The following is a 12945-nucleotide window of genomic DNA, read 5'->3' as shown; positions in this document are numbered from 1 at the left end:
AGATGTTTCATATTCAATGAAATAGATATGACCTTGACGATCGAAGAGTATACTACATTATTATGGTTGCATCTTCCCAATCCGGACAAAATCTATTGGAAAGGCCAAAAACTTGGATCTTGAAAGAAACTCGCCTGTATGATGGAAGTCCCCACTCAGACTGTGAACTCGTATATCCAAACAAAAAGCAAAAGTGATTGCATCCTGTGGGCAATCTTACGTGATTACATCATCAAACACTTAGAGGATGAACAAGACATAAGAATGATAGATTTGGCAATTTACGGCTTGATCATTTTTCTAAAGGTCCTAAGGCACATTGAGGTATCAGTGATTAACTTTCTTAAGAAGGTGGACAATAAAATCAATCATATTCCTTCTATACTAGCAGAAACCTTTAGATCATTGAATTATTACCGAAAAAGAGGAAGACACTTCATAGGGTGTGTACAGTTACTCTACATTTGGGCAAAAGGTCATCAATATCCTATAGGTAAATTTTGTCCTACTTATAGCAATAAAAGTAGGTCAATTGAAGAATGCTATAATGTGGAGTGGCCAGAATCAAAGACCAAGGAAGAGTGGGTATTGATCTTGCAAGATCTCACCAGTGCTCAGGTTATATGTTGAGCTTAATGGATGCCACGAGAAGCGATGTTATACAGGTATGGTGACAAGCCATGGGTTCCACTCTTAGGACCGTGGGGAGGTATAAGCTATGGTCTAGCACTAGTTCGTCGACAATTAGGGTCAGAGCGATTTGTCCCAATGACTTATGGGCTTCAAGAATTGGAATTCTCTTTTAAGGAATAAGGATTTTTGGGAAAGATGAAAGAGATTATCAAAGAGTGGAAGCAAACTTAGAGAATAGATCATGGGGAATATATAGACAAAGCCATATCTGAATATTTGATATGGAGAAGTCAAGGGTCATAAACAAAGTTGGTCCTAAAGAAAACAGATCATGCCACCAAAAAGACACCTATTGTGAAAAGATTCCTGAAGATATAAAGATTATGAAGTACGAATTTAAAGAAAAAAAAGAAATATGGGAGCCTGAAAAGAAGAGGCTTCGGCATAAGATTAATGAGTGGAAAGACAAGATTGATAAGAGTGAAGCAAAATTTCAAAGGCTTAAAAGAGAACAAGTAAAGATCTCTGAAAGCTGGCATGCGTCCATCACCATAATAACTGCAGAGCTTGAAAGATCTAGGAAAAATGCAAAACAACTTCAATCTAACTTATTATCTAAGGAAAAATAGCTTAGTCAACTTGTGGCAGAAAAGAAGGTACTACAAGGTCTCATAGATGACTTGAAATAGCAAATGCATTATCGACGTGAAGCCATTCAAGTTTTGAGAGAGGAACGAGATCAATTTGAACATAAAGCACAGTATTAAAAGGAAGAAGATCAGTTGAAAGAATTTTAAGCCATTCGTCTAGTAGAACAGATAAAAGAAGTTAGCTTTAAAGTAAAAGACATAGCCTAAAAAGCTAAACAAATGAAAAAAGAGGTTTAGCCAGGACAGCATAACCAATGCTTGACCAATTTTCTAGAGAATGCTTATGAGCAGTACAAGTATGTAGGGTGCTTCTTTTGAAAATTTTAATATTGTAATGAAAAAAGTATTTAGTAAGGATAATGTGAAGTTATGATATGGTGGTTCAAGTTTAGACTTAAAATCTTTTGCAAATATTGGATATATAATAAGCACATCCTTTGTATTCATGCATTCATGCATCATATATGTGTTCCATTTTTAAAAAAAATGCATCGTGACTAAAAGAAAGAAACCTCAAAATAACAAATCTCAAAGAGTTTCCTTTATCTTAATCAGGTGCAAGGATAGTTAGGCATAAAGAAAACATAAATCAAACCACTCATCATCGTTACAACACTCGCTCACAAGTCAGAATCATGGAAAGTGAGCAAGCATCTAGAATAGAAAGGATAGAAAAAGCTTAAATTGATATGCAAGAGCAAATGATTAGGTATCAATAAGAATTGTTGGAACAAATTACTAGGACTTAAGAAAAGACTCAGAAAGAAATGGCTGCAATGATGGACATGATGAAGAAAATGACCAAAAGAAAAGGGGTTGCTGAAGAAGTAACTATTGAAAAAGAGCCTTAAGCACAAGAAAAAACTAGAGATAGGGAAGATCCATTGTATCCACTAAGGTTTACTCCACCCTATGCTCAAACTTCTCATTAAATGCATCCATAAATGACACAGCCTGAAAGGCAGCCACATACTCAATTTAATTTACCTCCCTTAACAGTTCAACCACGTAGTCAAGGACATGTTGGTTTAAATATTGGGGCAAGTCATCTTGAACCCATTATGGTCCTAGATTTAGATGACCCAAAAGAATAGGAGAAACTAAAGAAAGGCATACCCGAACAATCTGAAAATACAAAGGCACAACAAAAGTTAGATATCTTGGAAGAAAGGCTACGAGCTATTAAAAATGTAAATATTTTTGGTACAATTGATGCCAGTGAACTCAAGCACATATGACTATGTTCTGTCAAAAAATATGCCTGAACCAAATACCTTCAGTACATATCATTATGCTCTATCAAAAAATGACTAGGTATACAAACAACGACAAGTTACTTATCCATTTTTTTCAAGATAGTCTTACTGGATCTACTGCCAGTTGGTATATTCAATTAGACAGGAGTTATATTCATTCATGGAAAGATCTGGCCAAAGAATTTATTACTCAATACAAGCATATCATAGCCTTGGCTCCAAATAGATTGTCCTTATAAAACATGGAAAAGAAAGTTAATGAAAATTTAAAAGAATATGCCTAGAGATGGTGAGATGTTGCCGCTCAGGTTTAACCTCTTATCACCGAGAAAGAAACAACTATTATGTTCATCAATACTTTTCGAGCACCATACTATAATAGGCTCATTGGTCATGCCACAAAAAACTTTGCTAATATGGTGATTATGAGAGAGATAATAGAAAATGCCATTAAAAATGGAAAGATTGATGAAGGTAATGTTTTTGGATCAAAGAAAAAAAGACCATCCAAGAAAAAAAAAGTAAAAGTGCAAGCTGTCACCATTGAAAAACCCAAACCAAGACCTTTTATCCCATACCATTCATATCCTATATACCAACCTTCTTACCTAATCATTTCTAGTATTTCCCAAAACCCATACCATTACCAACCAATGCAAACCTAGACACCTACTTTCCAAGCCAATGTTCACTTCCGAGCACTTTCACCATGACCTTTCCCTCAGAAAAATACCATAGATTTTAATCGAAGGGAACTTCAAAATAATGAAGAGCAACAATGATTTGATCCGATTCCTATGACATACACGAAATTGTTCCCTTAGTTATTTCAAAAACACTAGGTGGCTCGATAGCCCATAGAACCTTTGAAACCTCTATATCCGAAGTGGTATGATCCTGAAATTTCTTGTGACTATCATTATGGAATTTAGGGCCACTCCTTAGAAAATTGTATGGCTTTCAAATGTAGAATGCAAAGCTTGATTGATAATGAAATTTTAAATTTCATAACTAAGGTTGGACCAAGTGTGGAGGCCAATATGTTACCTAATCATAGTAAAGGATCAATAAATGCTTTCAATAGTGAGACAACTCAAAATATTAAAAGAGAAGTAAGCGAGATCAGAACCCTATGGATGAAATATTTGCTACCTTTGTGAAAGCAAATATGATTCATCCAATACTTGAAAACTCAGATGATGGAAAATTTTCATATAATTCAGATCACACTTATGAATTCCATATGGGGATGGTTGGTCATTCGCTTTAAGATTGTAAAGCATTTCGATAGGGATTGCAAAGATTGATGGATTCTTTCTTGGTTGAATTTTATGAAGAATATGAAGAAAGTTTAGTGAATGTTATGACGGAATACTCATCCAAAAATAAGCCTTACCAAATGAATTTTGAGCCTGTTACCATCTTCTATGAAGAAAAACCAAGTGTTAAGTTTAATAAACCAGTTCATATGAATTTTAAGCCTATCATAATTTTTTATGATGAAAAATTGAGTGCTAAGATTAACGAACCAATTTGTACAACTATGCCAAAGGTGACAATTGAGGTCCCTAGCCCATTCTCGTACAAATAAGATAAGACAGTCCCTTGGAAATATGATTGTAATATCATATCACAAGGTTTGGATAATGGTTCTCTTGAATGTGGCTTATATGATGCAAGTATAACAAATATAACTAGCATTGAGGGCATAACTCGAAGTGGGTGGTGCTATAACCCAAAAGCACTTGAGAGAGCATGAAAAGAAAAAGCAATGGAAAAGGAAATGAGTTTAGAAAAAAAAAGATAAATCACCCAATGATCAAGAGATTCACCCAACCCTAGTCTTAGATTGAGAATATAAAAATTCAGCTACAAAAAAATAGGCTTGTGAGTTTTTGAAGCTTATTAAGGATAGTGAATATAGTATGGTGGAGTAATTAAATCGCTTATCAGCTCAGATTTCTATGCTTTCATTATTGTTTAATTTTAAGCCTCATAAAAATGCTTTGCTCAAAGTACTCAACGAGGCTTATGTAGCTTATAATATATTTGTGGAAAAACTTGATTGCATAGTGGGAAATTATATATCATTTAGTGATGATGAAATTCTACCTGGTGGTAGAGGTGATGCTAAGGCCTTACATATCTTCACAAGATACAAGGATCATACACTGGCAAAAGTGCTAATTAATAATGGATTTTCTTTGAATGTCATGCGTATGACTACACTATCTAGATTGCCAATTGACATGTCTTACATGAAAATGAGTCATATGATAGTGAGGGCTTTTGATGGGACTCATCGTGAAGTGATAGGCAATATTGAGCTACCAATCCAAATTGGACCATGTACTTTTGATATAGTCTTTCAAGTCATGGATATTGTTCCTTCCTATAGTTGTCTTTTGGCAAGACCATGGATTCACATGGCAGGAGCTATTCCTTCCACTCTACATTAGAAAGTAAAATTCATAATTGATGAAAAAGTGGTCATTGTTACTGGTAAAGAAGACTTATTAGTGACTAAACCCTTTACCACATTATATATTGAAGCAGTTAAAAAAGTTCTAAAATGTTCTTTCAGATCCTTTGAATTCATTAATGCAACCTATGTGGGTGAAGGATAAAAAATGCTTATTCCATGTCCATCCAAGGCTTCCAAAATGGCACTTAAAGAAGTGGTAGGGAAAGGACAACAAGTGTAGGTTGACTTGCAGGTAATACAATGACCATGGATGATGCCTAAGAAGGATAATCAGTTTGGGCTAGGGTACAAGCCAACTCAAAAATGAAGAATGAAGTTCGTAGAGAAAAAAAGAGAAAAAAAGTTGGCTCATTTTTTGAGGTAAAAAGTAAAGACTGAAGGCTTATCTTTTCCTCCCCTTTATGAGACTTTTATCTCAGCTGGCTATATCTATCCAGATGTAGCAAGAAACATAGAAAAAGAGTTTACACCAACGTTGAAAAATATCCTCGTTGAATTTTTAATACAAATGGTGGGTAAAGAAAAAGAAAGCAAAGATCCAAGCTGTCCATAGGTTTATCTTACTCCTCATGGTGCAGAATTAAAAAATTGGCATGTTGAGGAGCTACCTATTATTTTAAAATTTTCTCCAAAGTAATGTGTTGAACCAAATCTAAATAAAATGTCTTATGTGTGTTTGTTTCCTCATTTTCAATTGAATAAATAACAAGTGTAGCATATTTGTCCATTTTTTTTTCCTCTTTCATTTCAATTCCTTGCATTACTATACATCCTTCTACATTTTGTCCATTTCACTTATTTTCAAGTATCTAAATAACGAATATGAAGATCATCATGACAATATTCTAGGATTTGATTTTGAAAATTTTGTTTATATTGGTGAACTCGATGATGAAGAGAATGTGGAAGACCATGCAATATCCCCAGAATTATTGAGATTAGTGGAACAAGAAGAAAAGCAAATCATGCCTCATCATGAAGCCACTGAAGTTGTTAATTTGGGGGATGAAAAAACTAAAATGGAAGTTAAGATTGGTACTTCGAAGTCATCACCAATAAAAAAGGAGTTAATAAAGTTACTACATGAATATGTAGACGTATTTGCCTGGTCATATCAAGATATGCCAGGGTTGGATACTAAAATTGTAGTGCATAAGCTATCGTTGAAACCTGAGTGTAAACCAATGAAACAGAAGCTAAGAAGGATGAAACCTAAAATGTTGTTGAAAATAAAAGAAGAAGTGAAAAAGCAATTTGATGCGAGATTCTTAAAAGTGGCCAAATTTTGAATGGGTGATGAATATAGTCCTAGTACCCAAGAAAGATGGTAAAGTGAGAATGTGTGTTGATTATCAGGATTTGAATAGAGCAAGTCTAAAGGATAATTTTCCATTGCCTTATATTGACATTCTAATGGACAATACCACTAGGCATTCTCTATTTTCATTCACGGATGGATTTTGAAGCTATAATCAAATTAAGATGGCACAAGAAGATAAGGAAAAGATTACTTTTGTAACAGTATGGGGAACATTTTGCTATAAAGTCATGCCTTTCGGTTTGAAAAATACTGGGGTAACTTATCAAAGAGCCATGGTAACTCTATTCCATGATATGATGCACAAAAAAATAGAGGTGTATGTGGATGACATGATTGCCAAGAAGAAAATAATGTGACTAATCTCATAAAGTTATTTAAGAGATTAAGAAAGTTTTAGCTCAAGCTCAATCCAGCTAAATGCACTTTTGGTGCAACCTCAAGAAAATTACTAGGATTTATTATTAATAAAAGAGGAATAGAGGTGAATCCAGATAAGATACGTGACATCCAAGAGCTACCACCTCCACACACACAAAAAGAAGTAAAGGGATTTTTAGGGAGATTGAATTATATTGCTCATTTTATTTCCCAACTTATAGCTAAATGTCATCCCATATTTAAGATTTTTTGAAAACATTGGTCAAGAGAATGGGATGAAGATTGTCAAATGGTGTTTGAAAAAGTTAAAGAATACTTATCAAACCTACCATTATTAATGCCGCCTGTCCCTGAAAGACCTCTTATCCTGTATATAACGGTGCATGAAAAATCAATGGGATGTGTTTTAGGGCAACATGATGGAACATGAAAGAAACAACAAGCCATTTATTACCTGAGCAAAAAGTTACTGATTACGAGTCAAAGAATTCACCATTGAAAAGATGTGTTATGCATTAGCTTGGATAGCTCATCGACTCAGACAATACATGTTGTATCATACTACTTGGATCATTACGAAATTAGACCTAATCAAGTACATCTTTGAAAAACCTTTATTGTCGGGAATAATAGCAAGATGGTAAGTGTTACTTTCTAAATATGACATTGTATATGTGTCCCAAAAGGCAATCAAAGGAAGTGCTATTGTTGAATTTCTTACAGAATGAGCTCATGAAGATTATGTGCCTGTGACATTTAATTTTCTAGATGAAGACTTAATGTTTGTACTACACATAGATAAAGAAGAGCATAATGAAGATATATGGAAAATGTATTTTGATGGTGCATCAAATGCTTTGGGATATGGTATTGAAGTAGTTTTGATATCTCTAGAAGGGGATTACTACCCAATCATTGCAAAACTAAATTTTGATTGCATCAATAATGTGGTAGAATATGAAGCATGTGTTATGAGTCTTCAAGCTACTCTTGAAAGAAAGGCCCATGCTTTAAAAGTTTATAGGGACTCTACCTTAGTCATATGCCAATTGCAAGGAGAATGGGAAACTAGAGACTCAAAATTGATTTTATACCAAAAGTACATATCGAATTTGATCAAATAATTTGAGAATATTTGGTTTCATCATTTACCTTGAAAAGAGAATCAGATAGCTGATGCGTTGGCTACATTGGTAGCAGTGTTCAAATTAAATGAAAATGCTGAAATTCAACCCATCAAATTAAGCTTGTGAAAGAAACCAGCTCACTGTTCAAATGTTGAAAAAGGATTGATGGCAAACCACGGTATTTTGACATATTACAATATGTTAAATATCAACAGTACCCAGAGCACATATCAGAGAATGATAAGAAATGTTGAGAAGGTTGGCTATAAGTTTCTTTCTAGATGGAGAAATTTTGTATAAGAGAACTTGAGACCAAACACTATTGAGATGTGTGAATGCTATTAAAGCCAAAAAGTTACTAGAAGAAATTCATGGTGTTTGTGGAACTTATGCAAATGGTCATATGATGACTAAATAAATAATAAGAGCAGGATACTATTGGTTGACAATGGAAAAAGATTGCATTGAGTATGCTAGAAAATGCCACAAATGTCAAATTTATGTAGACAAGATTCAAGTTTCTCCAACGTCCTTGTATGTTATGTCAACACCTTGGCCTTTCTCTATCTGGGAATAGATGTGATAGGGCCCGTTACACCAAAAGCCTCAAATGGACATCGATTCATTTTAATGGTAATTGATTACTTCACAAAGTGGGTAGAGACGGTTTCATATGCCAATTTGACAAGAATGGTGGTTTGCAAGTTCATCAAGAAAGAGATTATATGTCGAATTGGCCTTCTAGAAATGGTCATTTTGGATAATGCTTTTAATTTAAATAATAAAATGATGACTGAGGTCTGTGCCTAGTTTAAAATCAAACACAAAAAATTAGCACCTTATCATTCAAAGATGAATGGGGTAGTTGAAATGGCCAATAAAAACATAAAGAGAATTATTGAAAAGATGATAGATATGTATAAAGATTGGCATGAAAAGCTACCATTTGCATTACATGCTTATCGAACTTCGATACACACATCTACGGGAGCTACACCATTTTCATTGGTATATAGGATGGAGGCAGTGTTACCCATTAAAGTTGAAATTCCTTCCTCTTTTGTTCTCATGGAGGTTAAGTTAGAAGAATCTGAATGTGTTCGCCTCGATATGAACAATTGAAGCTCATTAAAAAAAATAGATTAACTGCACATTGCCATGGCCAACTGTATCAAAAAAGAATGATGCAAGCTCATGACAAGAAAGTTCACCCATGACAATTTTGAGAGGGAGAATTAGTATTGAAGAAGATTCTTCTTAACCAATAGGATCCTTGAGAAAAATGGACTTCTAATTAGGAAGGCCCATATATGGTGAAAAAAGTTTTTTCTGGTGGGGCACTGATCTTGGCAAGAATGGATGGATATGATTTGCCAAATCCAGTCAATGTCGGTGCAGTAAAAAAGTATTATGCTTAAAAAAAATGAATTTAAAAGATATCTGAGTTAAAAACCTAAAAGGGCAGCTTAGATAAAAATAAAAGGGGATAGTGAATAGAGTGGCTCAATTCTCAATATGTGCCAAAATATCTCAATGGTTTTGGGCTAGTTTGGTTTGCTGCATTTTTGAAAAGTCAAGGGCACCAATTAAGAGTCTTTAGAAAAGAATCCATGATGAATTAGTTCATGATGATATGAATATTTGTTATGTGATTACTTGTTGTCCTTATTTTATCCTTTTTTATAACGCATGAAACACTCTCCCTTTTACCAAAATAAAATATCATTTTGTTTATCCTTCCTTTTATCCCTCTCATTAAAAAGAGAAATGTGCAATGTGTTATAATTGTTTGAAATTCAAAAGATGATGAAGGAATAACAATGACCATAAAAGACACACATTATTTTGAAGGTGATTTAAAATGATAAGCAAAATAGTAAGGAATAAAGGTTAATGAGAAAAGTGTCTTATAGGTCATAAAATGGTTGACATGGAATATGGGATATGAAGAGAAATCCTTTTTTATCTGAGCTTAATCAACTACTAGAATGCTTAGGATTCAAGAGAAGAAGAAAGGAAACAAACTTTGAGAAATTTTGAGTTAAAGGAAAATGACAACAAAAAAAAGAGAAAGAAAATGGTCTTTTCATTTGCATATTAAGTGCATTTGCATCATGATCATCATTTATTGCATGGCATTGCAAAAACATGAAAATGTCATTCACGTATTCATGTGACATTATAGATGTGGGTCTAGGACAATCTAAGACCAACAAAAGAAAAAGTCAAAAGTAGGAAAGATGTGAACCCTATGTTTAGAGAAATCTTTCAAATACCATTGCCTCTCAGATCTTTAATTTAAAGTTTGTTGCCTTTGGTTAAAGGAGCTTTTTGATGAAAGGAGCCTTTTAACATTTAAAGTTTGTTGGCTCTGATGAGAGGAGCCTTTTGAATTTAAAGTTTGTTGCCTTTGGTTAAAAGAGCTTTTGAATTTAATGTTTGTTGCCTCTGGTGAGATGAGCCTTTCAAATTTTTTTTTAAAAAAAAAACTTTATGTTCAATGTTTCATTTTTTGTATGTGTTTATCTAAACAAAATTAGTGTCTTTTTGTCTTTGCTTTATTCCTGATTGTCAGAAATAAGCAAAGAGAGGCAGCTATGGGCATCAATTTTGTTATTCTTTTTTATTATTATTATATAATTTTGTTTTTTTTATTAATTAATTCTGTTTATTATTATTATTATTATTATTATTATTATTATTAATCTTTAAAACAAAAGGAAAAAAAAGTAAAAAAAATGGTCTTTGATTTTAACTCTAGCAACCGAAATCAAGCTACCAGAGTTGTCCAAATTTCTTCCTGACACTGCCTAACATGACAGCATGAAATTCGGTGATCGAAAGTCACTGGTTAGACACTCAAATTTTTCACAAAAGGATCCCAGAAGATCTGGGATCTTGAATCTCAAAAGCTCTATAAATAGAGCTAATCTTTGCAAGAAACAAATAAAAAAAAAGAACAATAAGAGGGAACACATACAATAAAAAAAATAGAAAACACATAAAAATTTTTTTTTAAGAATGAAATTATCGGTCCAGGAAGTTGTAGATTCTTTTTTGAAAAATCTAGGCTTGGAAAGGTGTTTAGAAAGCAACAAAGATCATTGGGTGAATTTTTGAAAAAATATTTAGGCTGTCGAAAACTGGAAAAGTTTGAATTTTTTTACGACCATTGAAGTTTTTGACACCAAAATCTAAAAAAGTTTGAATTTTTCGATGACCATTGAATTTTTTTGCCATCGAAATCTGGGGATCATTAAATTTTCTAGCGCCGTTGAAGTTTTCGGCCATCGGTGCATGACAACAATCAACAGGAAATTGGGCTCCACGATGGTCGACATAAGGGCTAGGTTTTTTATAGAGAGGACCTCTTGGGTAGAGAGAGAAAGGAGAAAGGAGAAAATAAAGAAAAAAACCAGAAACAGGCCTTTTATAGGCCCTTCAAAGTGACATCTTTTTGAACGTTTGGATCGAACCCAACTCGCACAGGATCCACACGCCAACTTAACCGTTTCGCTGGTTTTTCTTTTTCTTTTTATTTTTCGTTTTGATTTTGATTTTGATTTTTTATGTTAATTTTTATGTTTTTTTATTGTTATTTTATATTATTACTGGTAATAATTTTTTTTAAAAAAATAAATAAATAGAATAAAAAATGAAACTAAAATAAAATAAATACCTAAAAAAATATAAATAAAAAAATTTAATAGTAATAACGACTTAAAGGAAATAAAATTTATTACAAGAAAAAATATTATTTAAATTTCACCAAAGTGTTGGGATAATTTTAAAAAATAATCTAAAAAATAAATAAAAATTGATAAATAAAAAAATAAATTGTTTAAATGAATCTTTTAAATATAATTTTTAGAGAAAGCTAAAAGAGTTTAGTTTTCTTTAATTGTTGCAAGTAAAAATAATTTTTCGAATTTCACCATAGAGTTCGGATAATCCAAAATTATTTTTACTAAAATAAAGATTGATTTAAACAATATAAAACAATAATAAAAAATAGTAAAAATGAAATTAATAATAATTGATATTTTGAATAGTTAAAAATATAGAAAATTGAAAGAGTTCGATTTTCTCCAATACAAACAAGAGATTAATATTTAGATTTCAACATGAGTCGGGATAATCTAAATTTTTTTCTTATAAAAATAATTAGAGAATAAATAATACAAAATTTTAAAATAACCATAATATTTAGATTTCATCGAAGAGTCAGGATAATTTTAAAATTTGTTCAAAATTTTGGGAACTCACCAAAGAGTTGGGATGTTTTAAATGCCACAAAACATTTTGCATCCAAAAGCATGATCAAACACTAGTGCACCAATGTGGCCATAAAGGTTTAGGTGGCACACTTGGGACACAGGGCATGATTGAGGTTCAACCCATAGCCTCTAAGGGCATAAGATAGATAAGGGATGGCAAGACATCTAGTTTTCATCAATTTAGATATACATCACAGGATCCTAATTGTGCCCTCAGGGTACCATGACCACATGAGGGTGATTAAAGAGGATGATGGGATGACAGTGGGACATCGATCCAACTTGCATGTATAGGTATTGCTAGAATGAGTGGGGGGAATGTTATGGACTACGCATGAATCGTAGACCAAGAGGGTCATATGATGAGACTTGCTTAAGATAGTTCAGGTGAAGCACTAGGAATGATTGAAACCAAGGTCCTAAAGGCACATACTTTACCCAAGTATGGAGGCAAAGGCCAAGGCTAAGTGCAGGAGTACACTTAAAGTGAGCTACATAGTGCCAAGAATGAGGACTACTCATTAGAAGGCTACAAAAAGCCCTAGGATGTGGCATGGGTAGTCAAGCATAAAAAGGCCTAGAACTGCCTAGACATAAGCCAAACACTTTGGCATGGAAGCTTCTACATCAGCCTAGAGATAAGTTAGATGGGCAGGCATAAAAAAATGTAGAGGTGCCTAAAGGCAAGCCAGGTGTGCAAGCACCGAAGGTTTTAGAAGGGTCAAGTGCAGGTGTCAGACCCTGGGCAGGTGTGTCAGATGCGCCAAGTGCACAGGCCCAACCACCAAGGACTAAGACTCGAGCACTAGGGATAGTTG

At 33.4% G+C, this 12945-nt stretch overlaps 1 protein-coding gene across 1 annotated transcript; it reads left to right on the top strand.

Annotated features, from left to right (window-relative positions):
• The first annotated feature begins 8330 nt into the window (after positions 1–8330).
• LOC149512412 (uncharacterized) lies at positions 8331–12421 on the top strand. The gene is made up of 4 exons (XM_089751986.1): positions 8331–8648; positions 8790–8948; positions 9149–9255; positions 12325–12421. Exons 1-4 carry the CDS (start codon positions 8331–8333, stop codon positions 12419–12421), a joined length of 681 nt encoding a protein of 226 aa, XP_089608112.1.
• The last annotated feature ends 524 nt before the right edge of the window (positions 12422–12945 follow it).

The sequence above is a fragment of the Durio zibethinus genome, chromosome 22 (genome assembly GCF_047325235.1).
Source record: "Durio zibethinus cultivar Kanyao isolate XHJ-2024 chromosome 22, ASM4732523v1, whole genome shotgun sequence".
In the NCBI taxonomy this organism is placed as follows: domain Eukaryota; kingdom Viridiplantae; phylum Streptophyta; class Magnoliopsida; order Malvales; family Malvaceae; genus Durio; species Durio zibethinus.
The sequence above is the reverse complement of the archived record's forward strand: the minus strand, read 5'-3'. Positions and strand labels throughout refer to the sequence as shown.